The sequence below is a fragment of the Vulpes vulpes genome, chromosome 3 (genome assembly GCF_048418805.1).
Source record: "Vulpes vulpes isolate BD-2025 chromosome 3, VulVul3, whole genome shotgun sequence".
In the NCBI taxonomy this organism is placed as follows: Eukaryota; Metazoa; Chordata; class Mammalia; order Carnivora; family Canidae; genus Vulpes; species Vulpes vulpes.
Genome location: NC_132782.1, coordinates 113,376,342 through 113,402,725, shown reverse-complemented (window position 1 = coordinate 113,402,725; position 26,384 = coordinate 113,376,342). Strand labels below are relative to the sequence as shown.

At 58.8% G+C, this 26,384-nt stretch overlaps 1 protein-coding gene and 3 long non-coding RNA genes across 5 annotated transcripts; 1 reads left to right on the top strand and 3 right to left on the bottom strand.

Moving 5' to 3' along the window:
* Positions 1–1,842: 1,842 nt before the first annotated feature.
* On the bottom strand, positions 1,843–8,372 carry PRSS27 (serine protease 27). Its single transcript, XM_072753964.1, has 6 exons — positions 7,511–8,372; positions 4,894–4,920; positions 4,108–4,270; positions 3,103–3,374; positions 2,700–2,869; positions 1,843–2,243 (listed from the first exon to the last, which is right to left on the bottom strand). Exons 1-6 carry the CDS (start codon positions 7,557–7,559, stop codon positions 1,953–1,955), a joined length of 972 nt encoding a protein of 323 aa, XP_072610065.1. The 5' UTR covers positions 7,560–8,372; the 3' UTR covers positions 1,843–1,952.
* A 207-nt stretch (positions 8,373–8,579) lies between these two features.
* LOC140598325 (uncharacterized) lies at positions 8,580–18,114 on the bottom strand. 2 transcript variants are annotated; one of them, XR_012000656.1, is made up of 4 exons: positions 14,509–18,111; positions 13,689–13,941; positions 10,997–11,182; positions 8,580–9,150 (listed from the first exon to the last, which is right to left on the bottom strand). It is a non-coding gene; the product is annotated as an uncharacterized lncRNA (long non-coding RNA). The 2 variants fall into 2 exon arrangements; XR_012000655.1 differs by lacking the exons at positions 8,580–9,150; positions 10,997–11,182 and having other exon boundaries at positions 13,618–13,941; positions 14,509–18,114.
* A 22-nt stretch (positions 18,115–18,136) lies between these two features.
* Positions 18,137–21,426, top strand: LOC140598326 (uncharacterized). Its single transcript, XR_012000657.1, has 2 exons — positions 18,137–20,134; positions 20,361–21,426. It is a non-coding gene; the product is annotated as an uncharacterized lncRNA (long non-coding RNA).
* LOC140598327 (uncharacterized) lies at positions 21,407–24,844 on the bottom strand. Its single transcript, XR_012000658.1, has 3 exons — positions 23,792–24,844; positions 23,336–23,400; positions 21,407–22,477 (listed from the first exon to the last, which is right to left on the bottom strand). It is a non-coding gene; the product is annotated as an uncharacterized lncRNA (long non-coding RNA).
* Between the last annotated feature and the right edge of the window lie 1,540 nt (positions 24,845–26,384).

The window sequence follows — 26,384 nt, the reverse complement described above, 5'->3', positions numbered from 1 at the left end:
GGGTGTGAGGAGGGCACAGCTCCCTGAGGGCAGGACAGAGGGAGGCGGGCGCGTGGAGGCACCTGGGGTGCTGGGCCCCAGGTGTGGACTTCCCTGCTCAGCTGCAGCCCCTGGAAAGGTCGGCCCCTCTTCTTGATTCACCTGTGGGCTGCTGTGCTTGTCCCCCTCCAGGTGGGCTTTGTGTCGTGGGCCCCCAGCCTAGGTCAGTGGACAGTCTCCCAGTCTGTGTGCTATCTGAGGCGCAGCTTGGCAGCAGCGTGTCCCCCCAGCCAGGGTGGGAGAAGGGACTGTGACAGCAGGGCAGTCTCTCTCCTCAGCCCTTGTCCCAGCACACATCACTTGCTGTGTCACCTGCATGAAATAAACCTGCTCTCCTTTTAAATCCCTAGTCTCCGCGAGAGTGTTTTCTCCTCCACTCTCTTGAATATCTGCCCTCGGTCTGGGTGGGCCCAAGTTTGGGGAGCCCAGGGGATGGAAACTGTGCCTAGAGTCACATGCTGGCCACCGTCCCACACAGGAGCTCCCAGCCTAGCTCGGTGGGGTGTCCTGGCATCTGTGCCCGGAAGGACCCTGACCAGACCCCTGCCCTGTAGCAGAGGCAAGAGGATGGGGGTGGTGGGAGTCCTCAGGGCACCAGAAGGCTGGGACAGCCGACGAGAGGAGGCGGAGGTTGGGGGGGTGGGTTGGGAGGTTGGGGGGTCCTCCAAGGAAGCCTGGTCTTTGTCAGGTTCCCACAGTGGGTTTCATTTTGGCCTCTCAACACAGAGGCGGCAGGGGGTCTCCCTCCAGAGACCAGTTAATCTTGAAGCACCCCCCACCCCAGCCTGGGGCCTGAGGCTTTTTAACCCCCCAGAGGAGGGTGGGGGGTTCCACCCAGGCCAGCCTGTGTTCCCAGAACTCGCCGTAGGGCTGCTTTCCGGACCCCCGCAGCCTAATCCTTCTCCCACCCCTACCCCCACCTGCAGAGCTGGGGGCTGTTGATGGGTTCTAGCTCATTTCTGCGTTCTCACCGGTCCTTGCACAAACCACTGAAGACTCTGGCTAGTGTGGCCTGGACCCAAAACCCTGTGGAAGGAGGAGGGAAGTGGGTCCTGGCCTTGGCCTGGGCAGGGGGACCCTATCCTGCTGACCTCCACGACCTAGGCTGGGGACTCGTGCTGGTGCCTGCTTCCCCAAAATATCGGGGGTTCTGGCTTCCTGGGATGTTGGGGCTGGTGGCCCAGTAGAGCTGTCCCTGGGCTGCTGCAGGGGGTCTGGAGCCTGAGAGGGAGGCACGGGCAGAGGGCCCTGGGGCAGGGTCCATGTCTCTGCCTGTCCCCTCCCTCCCTTCGGTGAGTTCACCACCACCCAGTCACCCCTGGGAGGCAGGAGGGCCCAGTGCCTCCAGTTCCCCACAGTTCTGGACTCACCCCTGGGAAGTCGAGACTGAGGGAGGGGGCGGAGGAAAAGGAGCTGGGGGCCGTGGGGGGACCCCAGGGCAGCGGGAAAAGCCCTTGCTCCTCCCCTGGTGGTGGGACAGCACAGCCATGATGTTAGAGAAGTCTTGGGCTGAATCAGACACAGGCAGGGGCGGCCATGGTCTCCACTGGGCCCCCATTTTTCCCGCTGGCATCTGGTGCTGCCCCCAGGGTGATACTCCTGATGAAGACCATGTTGGCAAAGATCCTGAGGCAGGGAGGGGAGCAGGGAAGCCCCTGTGAGCGGATCTGGGGACGGGTGTCCAGTGCACCTGCTGCAGCTCCCTTCCCGCCCAGGAGCCTCAGCCCCCACCCAGCACCACAGCAGCCCCCCCCACCTCGTGTGCCTCCCCCCACCTCCCTGAGGCACCACAGGGCAGCCAGGTCTGAGGTCAGGTTTTTATTGGAGCATAAACATAAATAAAAAAACAACTGGGCATTTGACCAGAGAGGATGGGAGCGATATTTACAAATGTACACCGTGGGTCCCGGGGCTCAGAGGAGAGCCAGCAGGGCCGCGAGGACTGAGAGGAGCACGTGGGCCGCCAGGCAGGGCACAGAGTCCAGGAGGTGCTGCTGGACCCGGGGCCCCCGCTTCTGGCCACCCGACTCGGCCTGTTGGAATTGTAGGTTTGGGATGATGCGATGGATCCAGTCATGGTGGGAGGTGACCCGGATATAGACACCTGGGCGGTTCCGGCGGGCACAGCCCTCACCCCAGCTGATGACTCCTGCCTGCAACCACAACCGGCCCACCAGGCATACCAGGGGTCCCCCCGAGTCGCCCTGTGGGAGAAGCAGGGGCGCGGTCAGAGCCCCCAGGCCCGGGAGCCAGCTGCTGCAGCACACGGGTACGCACGCACTCTGGTCCCCGGCCCTCCCCTCAGCTCCTCCGGGAAGGTCCCTGTCCAGGACCCTGAGCCTGGCACCTGCTGGCTGGTCCTTCCTTCTCTGGCGGGGGGAGCCCATTTCCCGGCACCCCCAGAACTGCCTGCCCTGATTCACCTTGGAGGGGCTTGTTCAAAGTTTCTGGCCACGCTGGACCCCTGAACCGACCATCCAGCCTGGGTGGGGCCCAGGAGTCTGATTCCCAACTGCTGGAATGCTGGGCTGTGACGCGACCCACGGCCCCGCCTGCAGGGGCCTCCTGGTCCCAGCCGGGCTGGCTCCCCCTCCACCTGGGCCTGGCCTGGATGTCAGGAGCCAGGCTCGGCCTCGGGCACAGCCCACGCCAGCCCCTACCTTGCAGGCGTCCTTCTTGCCCTCGGCAAAGCCGGCACACAGCATGTCATCCTTGATGGCTTTGGGCTGGAGGCCAGCCTCGGCGTCCTTGCTGTAGAGCAGGTTACACTTGGGCGTGTCGATGATGGGCACTGCGAGCTTCTGCAGGACCCGCGGGCTGGGCAGGCGGTCTGGGGACGAGAGACAGCCTGCAGCTCAGCGCCATCTCAGGGAAGGCCACCGCTCTGCGGCCCACGCCTTGCTGTCCCCCATCTGCTACTTTCCCACCCACTCCACCCACGAGGAGAGATCCACGAGCGCCAGTATCAGCAGAAAGAGCGCTGGTTTGGAGCAGCCCCCCCACAGACAGCCCAGAGCCTTCTCCAGATCTGTCTCCCACTCTCTCGCAGCGCCACCCCATTACCTTCCTCACTGGGGCTGCCCCAGCCGGTGACCCAGCAGCTCATGCCGGCCTCAAAGGCCACCGAAGGGTCAGGCACACACACGGGGAGAATGTAGTTGGTGAAGGTCACAGGCGCCTCCAGCTCCACCAGCGCCACGTCGGCGCTGGAAGCCATGCCCCGGTACAGGGGGTTGCTCTCCACCTGCTTCACGCGGGCGTACACGGCGTGTGGCCCTGGCCTCACCAGCTGCCGCGCCCCAAGCAGGACCTGGTACAGGGAGGTTTCGGAGGTGCTGGCAGGAAAGAGCAGAGCTGCTGTGAGACCGCCCCTCTCGGTGGGGGCCCAGCAGAGATCGGGGAGACGGAGGGGCCGGGGGTGTTCCTCTGCTACAGCGCCTGGGCGCTCTGCACGCTGTCTTCAAAACAGTAACATCCAGGGGGACGCGCCTTACGGGGAGAAGCCGAAGCCACTCCCCCTCCTGCCCGATGCCCAGCTCTACACTCGGCCAGCCAGGTGGTCTTGGGCAAGTCACCCCGCAAGTTCTCCGTGACCCAGTGTCCTCCTCTGTCAAATGGGGCCAGTAACAGTCTCTAACTGAAAGTGTTGTAAGAGGGGCCACCCACAGGGTGCATTCGGGGGCCAGCCCACCAGCCCTGGGCAAGTGACACCCTCCCCGCCCCCCGGAGCCCACACTTCTGAATTTAAGACTGGAAGTCCTAAAAATTGCAGCGCTGGGGGGAGGTGAGATCCACGCTCGGGAAGCCCTGAGGGTCTGAGGCCAGCCAGCTCCTGGTTCGGGGGCCTGGGGGCCTGGGTGACCTTAGACGGGGCCAAGAGGAGGAAGGGACATTCCGCGCCAGCCCAAAAGCTCCTCTGGAAGCGGAGGCCCAGGCAGAAGGGGCATGTCCTGGGCCCGAGGTGTGGAGGGGGCAAGGGAGAGGGCAGGCACCCCCCGAGGGCCCCCCACCCAGGGTTGGTGGCTCTGTCTGAGGTGCTGGGGTCCCGTGGGAGGGGGGGTGACTCACTTGGAGAAGCAGTGTGCCGCCGTGAGGACCCATCGCTCTGTGAGGAGGCTGCCCCCGCAGAAGTGGCTTCCGTTGCGCTGGATGCTGACCTGCCAGGGCCACTCGCCCTCCAGGGCGTCCCGGCCGCCCACCATCCGGTTCAGCATCCTCGGGCGCCCGCACACTAGGGCCAAAGCCAGGAGGCGCTCACTTGGGGCCCTTGCGGCTCCCAACCCCACACTCTAGCGTCCGGTTTCTCCCCAACCCTGGGTCCTCCCTACCCTTGACCCGCGCTGAGCCCTCAGGCAGGTCAGGGCTGCGGGTGCTGGGTCACAGGCACACCCCTCCGGACTTGGGAACGTGCCCCTGCCCTTCACCTCTGACCTGGCAACGTCAGACCCGCCTCTCGGTCACGAGATACAGAGAGGGTGCCGGCGAGGCACGTCAGGGAGTTATCCTGGAGCCCGGCAAGCAGGCTCCCGGGGGGGGCCCCCCCGCACACAGGTGATCCCAAGGGGTCTGCACTGTTACAGCAGAATGGTCTCCAGTTGTCCTGAGCCTCCTGCAGCCACCGCCCCCTGCCTCGGGGGGCTCCCGTGCCGTCTGCGCTGCGGGGCAGACTTCCCTCCGTCCCCCGTCTTGGCTCTAATGCTGCTGAGCCACAGCCATTCCTTCCTTTGGGGTTCCCTGTACCCCACCTCTGGCTTCTGGGTCTCACTCTGGGGGACGGTGAGCCTCTGGCCCGTCTTGCAGCCCTCAGACCAGCCCCCGCCTCTGGCCCCCCATCCAAGGGCCCTGGGTGCTTACCGTGTGATACCTCAGCTCCCTGAGCACCTGGAGGTGAGAAAAAAAGGTGGTCAGCCAGCTTTGCTGAAGCCTGCCCACCGCTGGCCAGTGTAGGCCTTCCTCTGCTCCGCTCCCAGCCTCCTGAGGACACAAGGACGGTCCCCACAGGGACCCGGCAGGGAGGGCCCAGGGCGCATCTGCAGGGGCAGACTGCCTGCCGCACGGGAGCCCACTGTGGCCTGCCTCGGGGGCAGGACAGCTTCTCACCCCCCACCCCGTGCTGGTCTGGAAGCTCTGGGCCTGTTTGGGCGCTGTCCCCTGACTCTGGAACACGCTGGAGCTGGGATCGGGAAGAGGCCCCAGAGCTGCTCACACATAGTCTGTTCTCCCTGGAGTCTCACGCAGGCGTCTGTGGTCCCAGGGTCCACAGGGTCCACCTTCCCCAGCTGAGGGGACAGGCAGCAGGGTCAGAGTAGGGCCCGTCTCCCCGGGATCCATCTCAATGCAGACACAGGGCCTACTCTTGGGCCTCACGAGAACCTCCGCCCCAGCCTCGACACCCCAGCCCAGGGCCAGCAGCACCTGCCGGTCTCCCCGCGCCCCCAGCACTGCATCTGGGTCACGGGGGGCGAATCTGATCAGAGCTGGGGCGGTTCGGGACGGCTCCCCCCCACCTCAGCCTGACCCCTTTGGAGACCAGAGGGTGTGGCAAGTTCGCTCTTGGACCCCAAGTAACCCGTCCCACAGCGGGGAGAGGCTGCAGGGCAGGAAGCGGTTGGGCTAGCCCCCTACAAGGACCCTTTTTCTCCCTGCTGGACCATGGAGCGGAGGAGGTGGACCCTGGAGGCTGAGCAGGCACAGGCAGGACTGGGCACTCTTCACAGTAGGGGTGCCAGGCGGAAGTGTAGGGCAGAGTGCTGTCTGCACTAACGTTCTCTCGGATTCCTCCCCTCCCCATGGAGACTTTCCAGGGTCTTCTGGTGTCCCCCGCAGCCAGCCCCCTCCCCTCACACCCAGGATCGAGCAAGCACCCCAGTGGCCTGGTGGGCCCCTCCCCCACCTTGAGTCTGCAGAAGTCCTCAAAGCAGCTGAGTGCAGCTCTGCTTCTCATTTAGGCCGAGCCCTCTGACCCCTGAGCGCTCGCTAATGACACCCCTCTACCTGGGGGCCCTTTCCTCCTGGACTCTGCTGGCCCAAATACTGTAGGTCCTAAGCCAGATCAAGGCCTAAGTGAAATGCCACTTCCTCCGAGCAGCCCTCCTTGCTTCTGCTGTCTGTCTAGGAAGCCTGGCTCCTCTGCTCCTGAGCTCGCCATCCTCCCGCTGGGCCACGCAGAGCTCTGCCCACCCTGCCGTGGAACTGATAATCATAGTCTCATCTCACCCGCGGCCCACTGGGCTCCCCCCTTCCAGGGGGCCTGAGCCCAGGGATCGAGTAGAGGGACAGAAGAGCTGTGGGGGCGGGGCGGACTGGGGCGGGCACTGTGGAGCGCTAGGCTCTGCGGGGCCGGTGCCCTGTCGGGGGCTGGGTGAGCTGCCCAGGGGTGCCGGGCACCTCGTGTGGGCCCAGGGCCCCCATGCTCCTGCAGCTGGTCAGGGCTCAGCTGGTCGGGGGAGACCCGAGGTTCTAGGAGGTGGGGGTGACGATGTTCTTGAAGGAGCCCATGACCCCTGCACCTGGCTGTGAGCCAGAAGCAGGCAGTGACCGGGATTACTCACCCCGCTGGGAACAGTGGCAGCTTACACCCCTGCTGTAGATCGGCTCCCCCAAAAAACCTCACTATCCTGTGCCAGGAAGCCAGGAGGCAGAAGCCAGGGGGAAAGGGTTGGAGGGCCCTGGGGAGCCCAGGAAGACTGGAACCCCCCCCCCCCCCCCCACTGAAGTGTTGCCCTGGTGTCCTCGGACCCCTGGTAGGAGGTCTGGAGCCCCAGCAGAGTCCAAGCCTGGGGTGACCTGGCCCAGCCCTGGGAGGTGACTTGAGGACAAGGAAGTGAGGTGGCACCAGGCCGGCCAGGCTAGCCCAGGAATGCGGGAGGGTTTCCCTGGCAGGTGGGGTTCCCCGGCTGCCATCTGCCGACCCTGAGCCAGGACCGGGAGAAGGGAAGGGGACACAGACTTGCTCTTCCCCACACACCCTCCCTGTCTGGTGGGAGCAGGAGCCTGCTGCACCTGCAGCTCCCCACTCCCAGGTGAGCCTCCCCTGGCCCAGCAGAGGGTGACCCAAGGCTTCGGAGCCCAGGGGCCCCAAGTTCAGATCCTGTGCATTGCAGCCCGTGTCTGTATCTGGGGACAGGAAGAGACTGAGGTGGGAGGAAGCAGAAGCCCCAAGCCCAGAGCTTGGCCCCTGAGCGCCAAAGACAAGGTAGGAGTCAGGGGAAGGAGAGCCCCCCATGCTTCTGCCTGAGTCCTGGGTCCTGCGCCCCCAGCCCCGTCTTGCCTTCTGCGGGTCACAGCCCCAGGAGTGAACCTAAGAGCCTTCCCACCTGCTCTGCAGGGCCCCCGTGGGGTAGGAAAGGGATCTTGTGCGGCAGCTAAAGGCCTGTCCAGGGAGTGGGGAATTTGGCTGGAGCTCCGGGCAGGTCAGAGGGCGCCCCTCTGCGTGGAGGGGGACCGGCTTTCTGCTTTGTCCAGTACTCACCAAACCCCAGCAGCAGCAGGAGCAGGGCCAGGGCTGGCAGGTGCCGCATGGTCTCAGCCTGGCTGGGGCACCGGGCAGGGGACAGTGAGCCGGAGGCCCGTGAGCACTAGCTCCAGGCACACGGCTCCATGAAGTGGGGTTTTATGCTGGAGGTGAGTGTCGGCTCGGCTATGCCACCAGACCTGTCGGCCCGGCCTGCCCAGGTCCTCTCAGCCGGAAGGAGGTGCCCCAGAACTCAAACTTCTCCGTGACCTGTCCATGAACCCCGAGGCACCAGATCCCTCACCCCAAAATACCGACGGGTCGTGGGGCCAGCTGTGCCTGCCCCATTTGGGTGCGTGTGGCCTGGGATTCCCCGAGTCCTGACCAGACATCCCCCCACCTCGCTGGCCCCAGGCCCCGCCTAAGCCGACCGCTGCCTGCCCGCCTGACCCTCCGTTTCATTCATTCGTTCACTGGTTCATTCATTGATTTATTGAGCATCCACTCCTACGCGGGCATCCGTGGACAGCTCGGTGCGGCCTGCGGCTTTGCTGCTAAGGGCAGGAGAGGTCCAGCGCCCCCTCCCGGGGCTGCACCCTCCTCCCGCGCGGCGGGCGGGGGGCTTCCCGGCATCCGCGGGCCGGGCCGGCGGGCGGGGCGGAAGCGGGTTCTGGGAAAGCCGGGCCGGGAGTAGCGTCCGGGGCGCCCCTGCCTTGGGCGCGGCCGGCCGGGCTCCTGGACGTGCGGCCGCGGCGGAAGTGGCTCCGGAGGAAGTTATTTGGGGCACGGGGCTGACGTCAGAGCCGGGCTCGGGGCGGGGTGCGGTGGGCGCCGGGCGGCAGGCCGCGTCTGCCTCAGTTTCCCCGCCTGCGGTGCGCGGACCGGGAGCGGGTGCGGGGAGCACTGGGTGTGCTGCGGCCCCGCCCCCACCCCCCAGTCCCCAGTCCCCGGCCCGTCCGCGGGGCGCCGCTGGTCGGCGCGGGCCTGCCCCCTGGTGGCCGCGGACTGCGGGGCGCAGGGTCTCTCCCCGGGACCCCCGCCTCCCCGCGGAGGGTGTGGGCCGTCGCCCCCCGCTCATCCTCCCCGCCCCCCGCCCCCGGCGCTCGGCTTCCTGAGCACACGCGGTGCCCACACTTCAGCCGCAGCCCCCGGCGTGGAGGCGACCACGAGGCACACTTTAAAGGGAAAAACGGGATCCCTGGGTGGCTCAGCGGTTCAGCGCCTGCCTTCGGCCCAGGTCGTGATCCTGGGGACCCGGAATCGAGTCCCACGTCGGGCTCCCTGCGTGGAGCCTGCTTCTCCCTCCGCCTATGTCTCTGCCTCTCTCTCTCTGTCTCTCTCATGAATAAATAAATAAAATCTTTTTAAAAAAATAAAGGGAAAAACGTCTAAAGTGTGGAAAGTGTTTCCAAATGAGAACCAATCTGACTAATAGGCTTTGCTGAGAAGTAGATGCAAATGTAAGCCGCGGCGGGAGGGGCCAGAGCTCGCTCGGGGTCAGCAGGTGGAGCAGGAATGCGGTCTGGCGGGCGCAGCTCCTCCTCCCGGTGGCGGGCGGGCTGCCGGCGTCGGGCGGCGGGGCTCAGCGGGGCTGGGTTTCGGCTCTTCCCCCTGACTCGGTGACTTCACTGTGGCCAGGATGTTCCAAGAGGAAAATCCTAAATACAGGAGAAGCATTAAAGTGTTAATGGGCCACGTTACATGTATAGTTGCAAACACAAGAAACCAAACAAAATAAAAACTAGTCTGGCAAGGAGAATTCAGTAGTACGATAATGATGAAAACGTTTTAACTTTTGGAACAACAGCAGCAGCCACATCCTCCAACTCCCAAAAGAAAAGGCAGCAGAATGTTCAGCAGCGGCAAGCTGGGAGCGTGTCTGTCATTAGGTGGATTTCCTTCAAAAGCAGGCGGACGGGAAACCGGCCTCGATTCATGGAACAGGAGGGATGTTCAGAGGACCTTTGGTGAGCTGGTGGGCCCGGTCCATGGGAGCTTCTTTCTGTGATGCTCCAGTTGAAGGAAGAGAGGCAGGACCCAAGGTGGTGTTGACGGTGATCCTGCTCACGCCCAGGACGCTCTGCCTCTCCCAGCAGTGCCGCCACCTTCCCAAGTCCCCAGGATGAGTCGCCTGCTCCAGGACTGTGGCCGCCAGCTAGAATCTCTCCCCTAAGGAACCTGGCGGGAGGGCCAGAGCTCCTTTTCTGCCCCATTCAGATAAACCGTCCCAGGAGAGGACATAAAGCGGCCCGTGTGTCCTGGCCCTGGGATGGGTCCAGGCAGGTCAGCTGGCCTCCACGTGGCCACAGGATAGAGTTTGTTAACAGAAAGGAGGAAGAGGGAAAGATGTTGATGAGTAAGAAGCACACTCTCAGTAAGCGGGAGACATTAAAATAAAGACATTTTCAGAAAAAAAAAAAAAAAGACATTTTCAGGCACATCTCAGTAGCCCCCACACACTGTTCTTGGGAAGCCCGGACGAAGGATGTGCCCTGCGGGAGGAGTGCACCAAGCAGTGGGGAAATGTGGGCCGAGGAACACAGAGCTGAATCGCAGAAGAGTGGTGAGGGGAACCTCTAGGATGCCGGAGAAGGGGTGTGCCGGGGTGACCGCTGTGCCCCACGCAAAGGGCAGGCAGGCCTCACGGGGACACCGGGACACAGGGACACAAGCAACAGGCAGGCCAACATCATTACCATCGTGCCCTCTGTCACTGCAGTCTTTTCGCACTGATGAGCCTACCGGAGGATGTGCTCCACCAAAACAAATTGGAAACGGAGGCAGAGGAAGACATGGGACCCGGACAGGGCGTACAAGCCGGGAGAAAGGCAAATGGAATTCCAAGGATGACAGTGAAGGGATGTCCCAGACAGGAGGAAGACGGGCGTCCCAAGGAGGGATGCAGCCAACAAGGAGAAGTGGGAACTTAGTCCCTAATGGGATTGACCTTGTAGGGCTTTGGAAAGCGAGGGTAGGTGCAAACAAAAATGAACACCCCCAACAAAAGCAGTCATTAACTTCAGGGGGCGGGGGTCAAGTTAACAGAGGAAGCAGACCCAGGAAGTAGGCTGCGAGGCCCACCCAGGGCCCCCAAAGCCTCATCCCGTGCTGCCATCAGCCCACCTCGAGCTCCAGGATCTTGTCAACTAAACCAAATTCAGGTGCGGTGGAGCCTTCACGGATGTGGCTGCTCCCACTCTGAGGACCTGCAAACCTGAGTTCACCTGGCCCACCCAACACCCCTGGCGAGCCAGGGGCAGCACAACCGTCGTCCACCAGCACATATAGCAGTCGCTGGTCGACTTCTGAAATCCAGCGGGCATGTGCTGCTCCTTTCTCCGCCAGGGAGCAGGGGGTGTGGCTTATCCGGAGTCCCTGGCAGTGGTGCTCCATGACCCTCCATGCCACCCTCCAGGCCGTGGGCTCCAGTTTCCGAATCATCCGTCCTCCATAGGAATGGTCCCTGTCCATAGTGGAATAGCTTCCTCTGCTAACCTTTCTTACCTGTAGAAAGTGAGGAATCGGGGCACCTGGGTGGCCGCGTCAGTTGGGCATTTGTGCATCTGCCTTCAGCTCAGGTCATGATCCGTGAGTCCTGGGAAGGAGCCGCGTGTTGGGCTCCCTGCTCAGCGGGGATGACTGCTTCTCTGTCTCCCTCTGCCTGCCCCCCGGCTTGTGTGCTCTTTTTCTCTAAAATAAATACATAAAATTTTTTTTAAACTGTGCACCAAAAAAAAAAAACAAAAAACTGTACCTGTAATTTATCTCTCACCCAAATAAGAGTTAAAACCAACAATTAGTTTTTTATTTTTTTTTTAAAGTATATTTATTTTTGAGAGAGCATGGGAGAGGGGCAGAAGGAGAAGCAGACTCCCCCGCTGAGCCGGCAGCCAGACATGGGGCTTGATCCCAGGACCCCTGGATCATGTCCTGAGCTGAAGGCAGACGTTTACCAGACTGAGCCACCTGGGCACCCCAACCATTAGTTTTTAAAAGCCACTTGAGGACATTGGCCAGTCTGACCTTTGGCATTTGTTGACCTTGTTAGGTCTTGGTTGACTGAAACACCGAATACAAAATACGCTCCGCTTGTCTCTCACAATGCTTGGGATCGTTCTCAGGCCATTCTGCGCTTCTGCACTCTGATACGTGGTGCTCAGATGCTGCCACAGAACCGTTATTCTGAGCAGGCATCCAACGAATCACAGCATGTCAACAAAAGACCAAAGCCTCAATGGTCAAATGTGGTCTTTTAAGAGCTTGTGGGATTTTCTTCGGGAGGGGGGGTGGTGTTGAGAAAGTCTAATAAGGGAAATGGTGCACAACTGGGTGAGCAGAAAAGTTGCTGTCAGGACGAGGCCAGACATCCTGTGACCTGTCATCTGTGTCCACCACGTGATTGTCAGGATTTTCTCAGAATCCATAAACAAGGGCATTGTTTTCTTTGTTATCTCTACAAAACCTACTCAGGGACAGAACGACCAGACCTGCTGATCTGCTAATGAATTTACCTCGAAAAATGTGTAAAATAGATTCACCTTTGCTAGACTATCGTCTGTTTATCCTTTCTCTTTTTCTCTCTTATAAATATTTATTTATCTACTTATTTATTCATCCAGCTTCACTGAAGTATAATTAGCAAATAAAAATTGCATATATTTACAGTGTACAACGTGGCTTCGTATATGTATACATTGTGACATGATTACCACAATTAAGCTAATTAACACATCCATCACCTCCTGTAGTAACTTTGTGTGTTGTGAGAACACTTGAGGTGTAATCTCTTAGCAAACTTCAAGTACACAATGCACTATTATTAACTACAGTGAAGGAGCTCTATATTAGATCCCTAGAACTTATTCATCTTATAACCAGAAGCTTGTACTCTTTAACCAATGTCTCCCCATTTCCCCCACCCCATAGCCCCAGCAACTACCACTATGTTCCTGTGACCTTTTCAGATTTCACATATAAGTGAGGTCATATAGTCTTTCTGTATCTGTGATCTTTCTGTATATAGTGTGTATATCCTAACAAATACACACAAATGTATCTTATTTCAATGCCACTTCAAATCAGTGGGGAATGAAATGATTATCCCGTAAACACCATTGAAGAAAAATCAGCAAATATACAATATCTCTGTACTTTCCATCATTCACAAAAATGGTTTTAAAACCCTAAACTATAAATACATTGGAAAAAATATAGAAGTGTTTAGAACCCTGGAATGCACAAACCGAATGCCAATGCCATAAAGATGAAAATATTTAAATGTAGGGGATCCTGGGTGGCTCAGCGTTTTAGTGCCTGCCTTCAGCCCAGGGCGTGATCCTGGAGTCCCAGGACTGAGTCCCGCATCAGGCTCCCTCCATGGAGCCTGCTTCTCCCTCTGTGTGTGTGTGTGTGTGTGTGTGTGTGTCATGAATAAATAAATAAAATATTAAAAAAATAATATTTAAATGTAAATGCTATTCAAAGACAGTTTTATTTTTTGAATTTGTCCTATGGAATGATATTGAGTCATACATTCAACTAGACAACAAATTTGGGTAAAATTTTTTAAAAAGTGTGTAAATGAGAGATAGAGAGTATCTGTGTGTTTGACGAGAGTTTGGGGCATAACGGGGTGGGTACCAGATATGGAGTCAGGAGCCTTCAGCCATACTGTGTGCAGTCTTCCTTTCTGGTGGGAGCACAGAAGGAAGGTGGGAGATACATCTGAAAAGTTGAGTGTCACTACAGACACGGAGTTCATGTCTGGAGAATAATGGGGAACACATCCTGACCCCTCTCTGTCAGGACTGGCTCCTTGACCCCATAGCCCACGTTCCTACTCAGCCTCAGCAGCCATCTTCCACACCCACGTCCACCCCCACCCCCACCCCCACCAGGCCCAGCCTCTCTGTTCTAGCCCAGTCTCCTAGGCCCTCTACAAACACTGGCCTCTGCCAGGGCGAGTTTGTCAGCCCAGGAGCTCCACCCTCTTCCTTCTTTTGACAACTTCTCTCTGCCTACAAGCCCCACTTGTCCGGGCTGGGTGACAGCTTCCTTACCTCCTCCAGAAAGAATGAGTCACCCCTTGGCACTTTGATCTGCGTTTTTCAATGCACTTATCACACTCATAGTAATTGTCTGTTTATTATTTCTTGCCCCATTAGTGAACTCCCTGGGGTCATGCATTGTGGCTCACCCTCATCTCTGCAGCCCTATACCTCCTCAGGTCCACCACAGTGAGTACTGAACAAAGTCCTGAATGCACAGGCAGGTCTCCTGGTGTCTGTTCATTTCTTCTCCTCAGCGTGTCCTCCGTATGGGCCTGATTCTCATCCAAAAGCGAAGTTTGCATTATATCACTCCAATTCAAAATCCTTTCCTGGCTGACATTCACCAGGGAAACTCCTTCGAGTGTTGGCATTCAAGGCCTTGCCCATGTGCAGTGAAGGCTGTTAGGACAGTTAGAGAAAGGTCAGGTGAGAGTCACAGTCAGGGTCAGGGTTAGGCAAGCTGACCTTAAGTAAACTGACAGCCCAGGGTAGCACATAATTTCCTCCCTCCCTTCTTCAAACATACACTGAGAACCATGGTCAGGACCTGCATTGGGCCTTAATAAAGATGAGGCTGATTCCGTTCCTATGCTGGTCCCAAAGAAGCCCGGAGCCTTATTTTCTTGAATGTCCACCCTGGCCACTGTCTGACCCAAGTGATGTGCTGGGGACTGCTTAAGCAGCAGCTCTGGGGAGTGGGGTGGGGGTGTGGTGATTGTCAGAATCCACCAATTTTTATAATGAAAATTGATAAGGGCCCCTGGATGGCTCAGTCAGTTAAGTGTCGGCCTTCGGCTCAGGTCATGATCTCTGGGATCCTGGGATCGAACCCCGCATCGGGCTTCCTGCTCAGCGAGGGGTCTGCTTCTCCTTCTGCCTCCTCTCCCACTCATGCTCACTCTCTCAAACAAATAAATAAAATCTTAAAAAAAAAAAAAAAAAAAAAGTTGATAAAAAGGAAACCACCTTTAGAATGCAGTCAGGACGCCAGCAGGAGGCGCTCTCAGCCCCGTTTCTCCGGAAGAGCCGCCCCAGCAGGGAGAGCCACACCTGGCAGGTGGACGCTCCTTTACTACCGCAGCGGGAGGAAGCTTTCCTCCTGCCCTGGCAACGGCACAGCCAATGGGAGACTGCCACAGCCCAGCCAATGAGAAGCCCCCATACTTAGACCTCCCGGCTTCCTCCAATGGCCTGAGAGTTTACAACAGCAGGATGCTCGCGGCCCCGCCCACGGCCTAACCTGGCGGCGTGAGCGGCGGGAACCTTCGCGTCCTCGCTGCGGTCGAGCTACCACTACGGCCACTGACTGTGGGGTCGGAAGTCAGGTCCCCAGGCCCGCGGTGCAGATGCGACACGCATGGAAACGTCAACAACAGGTCGCAGTGAAGGCAGCGCAAGGCTTAGGAAGAGCGGTTTTATTCGCTGTTTTTAAAGTGCTCAATCCCGAGAGGACGGAAGTGTTTTCAGTTACGGCTTTTAAAGACCCTGAACAGGGGGCGGCCAGCTCGGCGGACGCTGCGTGTCCCGGGGGCCGCGCCCTCCTCCGCCCGCTGCCCCACGCGTGGCGGCGCCGCACGCACACCCCCGCCCGGCAGCTTCTGCGGCCGGAAGTCGGCCGGCGCCTTCCCGGCACGCCCCGCGCGGTGGGCGACTTCCGCCGGCGGCGTCCCGAGTCCCGCTGCGTCGGTGCGGAGGGCCGGGCGTGCGGAGGGGCTGCCTTCTCGCCCCGTGGCCGACCGTGCGGGGCATGGTCGCCGCTGGGCCGCGCTTTCTGCCGCTTTTCTTCCTTGCTGGCGGGTGGTGCTCCCCGCCGCCGTCCGCGCCCGCCTGCCGTTTGTCTCGCCCCGGGAGAGCCCGGTCTTGGAAGAGTTGAGGCGGGAGGAGGTGGGGTGCGGGCGGAGGGTGGAGGTTCCGGGCCGGTGTGAGAGGGCTTCCGGATGCGGGCTTTATTAGGATTGCGGAGGCTCGGCTACACAGCTGAGGATTGTTAGGCACGTGGTTCGGGATCTGCGGTCCCGGTAAGGTGATGGTCTTGGCCTTGGAGCTGCAGTTGGAGCTTAATGCTACCTGTTGAAAGTTGTGCAGTTGGGGTTTTTTGCTTTTTTTTAAGATTATTTATTTGAGAGGGAACACGAGCGGGGGGCAGAAGCAGGTTCCCCGTTGAGCAGGGAGCCCGACATGGGGCTCGATCCCAGGACCCAGAGATCATGACCCCAGCCAAAAGCAGATGCTTAATCCACTGAGCCACCCAGGCGCCCCGAGACTTGTGCGATTTTTTTTTTTTTTGACTTGTGCGATTTTTAAATGGATTTTTGTGAAGTCAAGAGAGTCCGGTTGTTTGCAGCTTTTGTTTCCCTGGGCAGGTGTTCCTGGCATGATCAAGCCCCAAAATACAGTCAGGTTACTTGCTTCACCCGTGTGAGTCACCAGTCACGGTCCTTGATTAATTGTCCTCAAAGGAATCCTGTAAAGGGTTTGCTTCTGTGTAGGATGGGGGTCATATTTCAGGGTGGGGGCTTGCCCCGAGAAGGCAGCTCGGGTTAGCCTTCCAGAATTACAGCACCGCGGAGCTCATAAAAAGGACTGAGTCCTGAAAATCACTTCTTATTCTCACATAGGAAGAAGGAGCTGCCAAATTGAAACGAATAGATGCTTATTAATACCTCAGAAGCATTACTGCTCCCCAGCCAGCTGCAACCCACAGCATATTTAGGGGCCCATTGCATTTACTCTGGAGAGAGTTGTGTGCCTGTGATCCATGCCCTGTGGTCAGTGCTTCGGAAGTGAGAATGCTCCAGGCTTATCGAGATCTTGCAATGGCCCTGGGGCATCTGATTCCTGGCCCGTGCTTCCCCGCTGCTCCCATCTGAGCTCATTTCCTCATCTGTACAGTGGGGAGGACGATGCTTTGAGCAGAATAAGGAGAAAGTGAGGCCACGTGTTGAGTATGGCAGCCAGCCGTTGTTGGAACCAAAGTCCGCACGGTCCTGGAGCTGCGACAGGCTGCTCTGCGTATTACGCATCTAGAACAGATGGAGGGCCCAGAGTTAGCAAGTTAGGTTGGACTTGGAGGCTCCAGGTTGGGAGCCCGCTGGAGAAGTGGACAGGATATTAACCCCTTCAGCTCAGTCTTCCTTCCTCCCTTTGCCACACTGCTCCCCACCCATGCCCCCCAGGACAGGTGCAGCAGCAACATGAAACAAACTCAACCGGTTTTAAACAGATTTAAACAATCAGGACAGGCTCAGGAGGCTTAGAGGCCCCTGCCTCAACAGGCAGTAACTTTTTTTTTTTTTTTTTTTTTTAACATTTCTTTGAGAGGACAGAGAGAAAGAGAGTCCTCACGCCAGGGAGCCTGACATGGGGTTCATCCCAGGACCTGAGCCAAAATCAGGAGTTGGCTGAGCCACCTAGACACCTCCAGGCATGAATTTTTCAATTGTTTGAGTTTGGGACAGTCTCGGGGAGGGCTGGAGCACCTGGGCATTTGGGGCAATTGGCCTTAGGGATGTGGCTATTTACCAATACGTAGCGGACATCCAGTTTGGGCCCTGTCAGAGCATCCCGGCTGAAAATCTGCCTGCTTAGGGAGCATGGGGCTTCAGTCCAGGCCCTGGCATGTGAACGACAGGGTCTCCTGGTGAGAGCTGGGGTCTCCCAGTGAAGCCTCGGCTTCCCGGGGCCCCTGGACATTTGAGTGGCACCCGTATGGAACTTTGCTAGGTGTGCAGGTCTGCCCATCTTAGACTTGGGGAAATCTTTCCCCTTCCCTGTTCCTAGCTGACACATTTCCTGTCTGCTCGCTCTCCACACCAGTGCTCCCCTCTTTCACAACACCTTGCTGGCGAATTCAGCCCTGACACCGCATCATTAGCAACTGGGGAGCTAGTGCTTCATTCCTTAAGGGCAAGGAAGACAACCTTCAAACTGCCAGGACACGAGGAAAAATATTTGTATTCTCTATTTTTCCATGGTAAAGAAAGGGAAAAAATAGAAATCACTACACAACTCTAGAAAAGTCTTTTTAGAAAAGAAAGTAGTTTGACGATACATATCAAATAAGTTTATAGCCTAGTGATTTCCCTACTAGGGATATAACTTGAGGAACTAATCAGAGATTTTTTTTAGGGGCACCTAGGTGGCTCAGTGGTTGAGCCATCAGGAAACTGCCCAATACGTTACATTTTAAAAGCAGATTGAGGGCAGCCCAGGTAGCTCAGTGGTTTAGCGTCTGCCTTCGGCCCAGGGCCTGATCTGGAGACCCGAGATTGAGTCCCACATTGGGCTCCCTGTGTGGGGCATGCTTCTCCCTCTGCTTCTATCTCTCTGTGTGTAATAAATAAATAAAATCGGGATCCCTGGGTGGCGCAGCGGTTTGGCGCCTGTCTTTGGCCCGGGGCGCGATCCTGGAGACCCGGGATCGAATCCCACGTCGGGCTCCCGGTGCATGGAGCCTGCTTCTCCCTCTGCCTGTGTCTCTGCTTCTCTCTCTCTCACTGTGTGCCTATCGTAAATAAATAAAAAAAAATTTAAAAATAAATAAATAAATAAATAAATAAATAAATAAATAAATAAAATCTTAAAAATAATAAATAAAAGCAGATTGAAATAATAGGGAAAAAATAGAATTTGTAGCTTACTTTATTAAATACAAATTTGTAAACTGTTTCTTTAATCAGTTGATTCTGTAAAATTGCCATTACGTGCCAGGCACTGAGAGGTATACTAGTAAGATCTTAAAAATATAATTTTCAAGGGGTCCTTGGCTGGCTCAGTCCATAGAGCATCCAACTATTGATCTCAGGGCTGTGGGTTCAAGCCTCACACTGGGTAGAGAGATTATTTTTTTAATTATTCTTTTTTTAAAAAATTTTTTTAAAATGTAATTTTCAAAAAGGTAAAGGCATGACTTCCAAATAAATATAAAATGGGGATGTGTCAACATTTTAACTCATTAATGAATGAGGAAACCAAGAGTTTGTCAAAAGTGGTTTAAAGAAGAATCTGAAGGGCAGCCCGGGTGGCTCAGCGGTTTAGCGCTGCCTTCAGCCCGGAGCCTGATCCTGGGGACCCGGGATCAAGTCCCGCGTCGGGCTCCCTGCATGGAGCCTGCTTCTCCCTCTGCCTGTGTCTCTGCCTCTCTCTCTCTCTCTCTCTCTCTCTCTGTCTCTCATGAATAAATAAATAAAATCTTTAAAAAAAGAAAAAAATAAAGGGGAATCCGAAGAAAAGACATCTATAGGAAGTCAGGAGTGTGCTAATTGGATGCAAAACTGGTCAGTATGCTACAGAGCAAGAAAACTAATGTTCAGAATCCTCTTTTTCACAGATGGAGGGGGCAGACGAGGTAAAACAGCCTAGTTGAAGGCCATCGTACAGAGACCCTCCTAGAATCAATGCCTTCGGAGGACCTGCTCTCTGAGCACCGCTCTCCGCCGGAAGTATGGCCGTCACCGTTGCATGTCTCAAAAAGTCTTGGGGTTTTTCCCAACAAATGAGAGAAGCTCCTGGCCTGGTGGAACTATCCTTCAATCTAGTTGATAAACATACAATAACTTTTTTGATATTTATTTATTTGTTAATTTATTGAGAGAGAGAGGCAGGCAGGCAGAGACACAGGCAGAGGGAAAAGCAGGCCCCACGCAGGGAGCCCAACATGGGACTCGATCCCGGGTCTCCAGGATCATGCCTTGGGTTGAAGGCGGCGCTAAACCGCTGCGCCACCAGGGCTGCCCAACATACAGTAACTTTAATAAATGTATAAGCTGACAGTTTTTTCACCAAAAGGTAAAATCACTTTTCTGAGGTCATCTCAGATTTTATTTATCAGTTAAGGAGGGACCCAGTAAGATTTTACATATAACCTGTTCTTTTTTTTTTTTTAAGATTTTATTTATTTATTCATGAGAAACACAGGCAGAGGGAGAAGCAGGCACCCTGCAAGGAGCCGGAGGCGGAACTAGATCCCGGGATCATGCCCTGAACCGAAGGCAGACGGTCAACCGCTGAGCCACTCAGGTGCCCCCATACAACCTGTTCAAAAGAGAGTGCAAAGCACCACACATTTATACTCAGGCAAGGATTGCTGGAATGAATTTGTCAACTGATGGAAACCGGCAGAGCTGTCAAGACACCGGGAACAACTGGTTGCATTGGTGGGACGTAACTTATTTTTCTAGAGACAAGAAATATTTGCATTGGGGGACACCTGGGTGGCTCAGTGGTTGAGCATCTGCCTTCAGCCCAGGACGTGACCCCAGGGTCCTGGGATCGAGTCCCACATCGGGCTCCCAGCCTGCTTCTCCCTCAGCCTGTGTCTCTGCCTCTCTCTCTCTCATAAATAAATAAATACAAATCTTAAAAAAAAAAAATTTATTTGCATTACTGTCATTTTTCTGCCAATTTAGTTTTGTCCCTACAGACTGTAAATAGCCTAATCACACAGAAAGGCACACACCCCATGGGATCCGATCATCTCTGGGGACACCAGCGCTGCCACCAGGGACCTTTTGTTACCGTGTTTGCCCAGAGCACATCTGTACTTGTGCCCACGGTGCTGAGTAGAAGAGTCACGGACGGGAAGCCGTAAAAGGTGCCGCCTATGAAGATGGGGTTAGGGCCTTCCAGGTGGAGGAGCGGGTGCGGAAGTCCCGGAGGGCAGAGGGCTTCGAGAACAGGGGTGGGGGGTTGGGGGGGGCCACGCATCCTCCTGTGCTTGGACCCTGGAGCAGCCGAGCCAGGAAGGGGTGGCAGGGAATGTGGGGCCTGAGAGGAGTCGAGCCCCTTCCAAGCACACTGCCCCGCCCCCCCCCCTACAGTGTCACAGGAGGAAGCGCCCTGATGGAACTTGGTCGAACCCCCCTGGTTGCCTTTGGCCGGTCCCGGCACAGCTGATGAGCTGAGAGCCCAGGAGAAGGACTTGGAGGCCCCGCTCGTGGCTGGAGCCCCCGCGCCCTGCTGAAGGATCCTGTTGCCAGTACTGCGGGCGGGTGGGGGGGGTGCCCGGGCCACTTGCCTGCGCCCCAGTGGCAGGCCCCACAGACCCGTGGCTGCTCAGGCCCTTGTGGTTCCTGTGACTGATGGCAAGATGCACCCCAGCAACAGCCATCAGCAAACTGCAAAAACAAAAAACCCCAATTTTATTACAAGTGCTGTAGGGGACACAGTACGCCCAAGGGCCACCCAGTGAGGTCGCAAGGAGGCGGGAGGAGTGCCGGCCTTGGCTCTGCCTCTATTAGGGTCCAGGGAAGGCTGGCCTCTCCTAGCCTCACTCTTTACTGGTGAGTTTAAGCAGCGGGAATTAGGGCACGGGAAGGGGGGAGTAGGGTCCTTGGAGGGTCCAGGTCTCTAGCTCAGCCAGGGCTTTTGGCAAGGGATCAGCCTGGCCCCTTGTCCAGTTGTTAACTAGTAGCTTGTCGAGCAGCTGGCGGTTATGTTTATTACAGAAGGACGTCTTTGACGTGGATGCCTCTGATCTGTGATCCAAAGCTCGGTGTCAGGACTCCTGCTACCCCCTGCCTGACTCAGCTTCTAAATCCCCTGGAATTGCCCGGGGGGCAGGGGTGTCTTGTTTGAAGAGGCAACTCTAGGACAGCTCCAGAACAGAGGCCGGTCACCAGCGGTCACCAGCAAGACCAAGCCTCCAGGGGACGGGAAGGGGCTGGAATTCATCATCATCACGCCCACAGGATGAGGCCTCCATGGAAATCCCTGAAGTATGGGGTTCAGGGAGCTTCCAGATTGGTGCTGGGAACACGGCACATCCCAACTCTGCGACACGATAGCTCCTGCGTTCGGGTCCTCCCTGACCTTGCCCATATGCCCCTTCATCCAGCTCTTCACCTGTACCCTTTATTATAAAATAAATTGATAAACATCAGCGTGCCTTGAGTTCCGTGAGCCATTCTATTCTAACAAATAATTGAACCTGAGGAGGGGGTCCTAGGAACCCCAGACTTGTAGCCAAGTCAGAAGTCTGGGTGACCTGAGGACCCACTCTCTGGGATTGGCACCTGAAGTTGGTGGGGGGGATCCTATGAGGCTGAGCCTTCAACCTGTGGGGTGTGTGCCAAGTCCTGTTGGCGTCCACAGAAAATTGGAGAACTGCTCGGTGAGCAAAATCCCATACGTGTGGCGTCAAAGTATTTTGTACACGGAGAAAGAAGTGTTTCCTTTGCAGTTGGGTATGGGTGAGGAGACCCGATGAGTCAGGGGTGACTCGCCTTAGGCCTGGAGCACTTGGGTAGATGGAAATGCCATTTTCTGAGATGGAGGTGTCAGAGTTCGAGGGGATGTCAAGGTCCCCTAGTTGAAGATGCCCGTCTGGCATCCAAGTTCTCAGCACCCAGATGGGCTGTGATCGTGGAAGTGGGCGCCTCCCCCGACTCCACAACGGACGGGTGCCCCAGAACCGTCCGTCTCAGCTGGAGAAACCCCGCTGACTTCCCCAGAAGCCATCCGTGAGCAGCAACCAGCAGTGACCCGGTGCCCTGCAGGGGTGAGGGGGAGGAGGAACGTGGTTGGAGGTGGCTCTCCACCCTGCAGAGGACCAGCTCCCCCTCGCAGGCATGACTACACAGGTCACCGGGGGGGCTAGGTCACGTCTCAGGAGGGCGCCCTGAAGGAAGGCGGGGGCCTGCAGCTCCCAGCTCTGAGGGCTCCCCGCGGGCGCTGGACCAGGGCCCTCGTTGTGCACCTGCCTGCAGGCAGGCTGCTCCCGTGCGACGTTCACTTCCCTGCCATGAGCCCTTGGCTGACTTCTGACCTCAAGACTTAGGTCCTTCCCTCTCTCCTGGGTCTGTGAGTCAGCGGCATGTCACCAAGCCGGCGCTGGGTCCCCAGCGAGTTGGGACGGCCAGCTTGCCCGTTGCCCTCTGCCCTTGTTCCCCGCTGGCTCCTCTGGGCCCGGCCCTGTCCGGCCTAGGGCTCCCCGCTCCTGGTTGTGGACAAGCGATTTTATGTATTTATTCATGAGAGACAGAGACAGAGGCAGAGACACAGGCAGACGGAGAAGCAGGCTCCCTGCAGGGAGCCCAAGTGAGACTCGATCCCAGGACCCCGGGATCACGACCTTTGCCAAGGCAGATGCTCAACTGCTGAGCCCCCCAGGTGCCCCCAAGAGTCACATAATTAATACCTGGACCCTGGAAGTCCCACATTCTAAGAGGCAACTGGGGTTGCCACTTAGACAACCGGGACTGGGAACCCCAAGACCAGACAAAGGAAGGCCGAGCATTGGGGGTGCTCAGCCCCCATCTTACGCGGGTGTCACAAGGACCGGCAGTAAGATCAGGAAATCTTTGTTCCCCAGAAATTTAGGCATGGGGGGGAGCGGGGCTGGAGAGCCGGAAGATGGGGAAGGGGTTGGGGGAGCCCCGAGCACCCGGGCGCCGCGCCGCGTGGAAGGGGGCGGCGCAGAGCTCTGCGGCCGGTCGGGGCAGAACCGAGGCCGGGGGTGCGGCCCGTGCGGGGTGGGGGCCTTGAGCGGGACCTGGGACGGGGCTGGGGCTGCATGGACTCTGGTCTCCAAGCGGCGGGAGGCCCCGGGTGACAGGTGGGTTCCCAGGAGCGTGGGTCCACCAGGGGAGGTCATCCCTGCCGGCGAGAGCCACGGACCGTGTCCCCAAGGCCACCTGCCGGGACCATTGGCCCCCGCAGGATGTTGCCCACTGATGGGGCAGCCCCGTGTTGCTCAGTTGGTGGGCAGCTCCAGCCCAGGACACGCAGGCGGGGACCAGCCCTCCTCACAGCTGGGTAAACTGAGGCCCGGCCTGGAGGAAGACGCTCTGCCCACCTGCCCCGGAGCGTCCGAGCTTCACAGTCACGAGGGGGCGCGTCTGGTTTTTCTCCCCATTGTTTCTGTTGCAGTAAAACAGACACAATTTACCATGTTAAGCGCCGCTGGTGTGCACACTGCGCCCTCGGCTCCCCGGGACGGGCCCCGCGCCCGCCCTTGGGTCCTGCCTCCGTCCCGCCCCCGTGGCTTGGTGACTCCAGCAACTTGGGCCCTCCTGGGCTGCAACTGCGCACGGCCGCAGTGTCCTCAGGCTCCCTCGCCTGGTGCTCCCCTTTGCACGGCCAGCTGCTCCAGGCGGCTTGCACGGCGGCCACGCCCTGGGCCACCCAGTCACTCGCGCACGGTGGCGCTTCATAGTTGGGTGGACGGAGCGGACCGCCCTGCGTGTCCCCACCCCGAGTGGCGCGGCCCTGGGAGCCACTGCTCGGCCGGCAGCCCCAGCAGCCCGCACACCTCGCTGCAGTCACGGAGGTCCTGAGACGGCGCCAGGGCCACGCGGCCACGGGGGTGACCAGGTGGGCAGCCGTCCGTCCGTCCGTCCTTCCGTGCGGCGCCCAGGCCGCCAGCTGCCGTCGCCCCGCAATCTGCTGTTGACAGATGCTGAATCTGCGGGGTCCCCGCTCTGGGAGCCGAGGACCCGCGCCACCGTCTTCACTGGCTGAAGGACTTCTTGGCACCTGCCAGGTCCTGCCCCTTGCGGCCGCCTGCCGGGCCACCCCATCTTGGGGACGGCGACGTCTCCACACACATGCCCGCCCCTCGGGGCATCCGGGCAGTGACCCCGGGCCACGGCAGTCGGGGCCGCTCCTCGCAGCCTCTAGGCTCCGCCTGGTGGACTTGCCCATTCAGCAGAGCCCGCTGACCCCAAGGCGCTGGGTACCCACCTACATGCCCAGCCTCCCGGCTCCCTACACTGTCCCTCCCCGTGGGGGGCCGCAGCTCGCAGCACCCTCCCCCAGGGTCTGTGCCCTCCTCCCAGGCTTCCCCATGCGCCCTCCTCCCATGACGCGTCACCACCATCACCCACCTGCCTCCCAGCCCCTGGGAGACGTGTGCCACCCCAGGATGGGACCTCTGTGCTACCCTCCCCCTGGCCCGGCGCCCGGTGCACGGCCTGCCATACAGCAGTTGCCCAACAAAAGCTTATCGAGTGAGCTGGAGCCACCAACCACCTTAGCTGCAGGAAGGGAGTGGGTTGGGGGCGCCCGAGGCGAGCCGTGGAGCCCAGAGGTGCCCCAGGATCCCGAGCGGTGGGGGGAGCACCCACGGAAGCCAGCCCTCACCTAGGCCTGGAGGGTGGGCTCCCCGGCAGGGGAATGGCGCCAGTGGGAGGTGTTCAGGGCTCCCGTACCCTCACATTGGCTTGTCTTGGGGTGTGATGGGGGCTCACCCTCAAGGCCTGATGCCAAGGCCTGGTTCTGGCTGCGGCTTAACCCCGCATTGTCCCCTGCCCTTCCGACTGATGCGGGGGCCAGTAAAACGCACCAGCAGTCCTCCCTGTACCAGCATCCCAGCCTCCCAGGCCAACCTCCCCGCCTCCCAGCCTTCCTGCCTCCCAGCCTTCCAGGCTCCCAGGCTCCCAGCCTCCCAGCCTCCCAGCCCCCTAGCCTCTCAGGCTCCCAGCTTCTCAGGCTCCCAGCCTCCCAGCCTCCCAGCCTCCCAGCCTCCCAGCCTCTCAGGCTCCCAGCTTCTCAGCCTCCCAGCCTCCCAGCCTCCCAGCCTCCCAGTCTCGGGAAGGTGGCTCTGTAGACTCCTGCCGCCTGCCTGCAGACCCTGCAGCCCGGAGCCAGGCCCCCAAACAGGCTGTGTGCAGAGCATGTTGGCCACGCTGGGGAGCTGCCTAATGGGGTGCCCTGAGGGTCTGCCTGGAGGCCCCCAGCCCCATGCCCCCTCTCTCCTGCCCCCTTGCTCCAGCCTCTGCAGCGCCCCCTCCACTTGCCCTCTGGGCCTCTGTGTCCACGTCCTGCTTTTCTAGGCCAGAGTCAGGTGCCTCCTTGGGCCCCTGAGGCCCCCAGCCCCCCGACACCTGGGACCTTGAGCGAAAACCATCCACCCCTGGACCCAGATCCCTCAGGGTCTACTGAGTCCCATCCAGTCACCTGCCTCCAGATTGGGGTTCAAATCCAGGCTCTGCCCCTCCCCCCAGACCCCCGCCAGCTCCACCCCTCCCCCAGGTCCTTTCCAGCTCCACCCCTCAGCCCTGACCCCTTTCCTCAGCAGCATAATGGGAACAGGAGGGAGCCTGAGGCTGGGATGTCCAGATGCAGGCACAAGGGACACTGCAAGTTGCTCCGTTGGTTTCTGGCCCCTTCCCAGCAGGAGGTTTGTTGCTCAAATGAACAAAAGCACAGAGATAAACCATATACCCCCAGTAGGATCGGTAGAGTCCGGTCTGTAGGGTTGGGTCTGGAGAAGAATTAGCCTGCCCTCCTGCAGGGGGGTAGGGGCGTCATGAGAGCAGGGGTCTGAGTCAGGGAATAACTCGTGGGGACCCCGGGTCACAAGGTCTCATCCCGCGCGCGCCCACACCGCCCCCCCCCCCCGGCTCCCTGCTGCAGCGGAGCCCCACTGCCCTCTGACCCTCTGGTGGGCAGGGGCGGGGGGGGGGGGGTTGGAGGGGTAGGGGGGGCTGGGAAGGGGGGGGGCCCAGCCCTTCCCAGGCAGCCACGTCAGTGGCCACCTGGGCACCTGGCTGGCCCCGCCTGGGCTTCCCCGCAGTGCAGGTGAGGGGTGAGTTGTTCACCAAGTGACAGGACCCACAGGACAGGCGCCGCTGGGGGCCTGATTCACAGCTTTCTGGGAAGTGGGTTAACGGGATCCCAGAGCCCGGGGCTTGGTCAGGTGTCCAGGCTGAGTCACGGTGGCCCCCGGATGAGGGAGCCGTTACTGAGCCTCTGGGCAGCCCCTGTGCCCCCAAGGCCCTGGGTCCACACGCAGACCCCAGACCCTGGCCTTCAGCTGGGGCAGACCCAGGCCTGGGCCTTCCCCTGCCCCCCTAAACTGGGACCTTTCCAGTTGAGTCCCGGTCCTGCTCCACCAGGGGATG

Bases quoted from the DNA above. Each gene is read 5' to 3' on its own strand.
- PRSS27 (XM_072753964.1), bottom strand. From the start codon at position 7,559: ATGCGGCACCTGCCAGCCCTGGCCCTGCTCCTGCTGCTGCTGGGGTTT. The intron at 4,921-7,510 runs GTGAGTACTGGA...TCTCACCTCCAG, and splicing joins CCTGCTGCTGCTGGGGTTTG to GTGCTCAGGGAGCTGAGGTA. The intron at 2,244-2,699 runs GTAGGGGCTGGC...CTTCTCCCACAG, and splicing joins GCAAGAAGGACGCCTGCAAG to GGCGACTCGGGGGGACCCCT.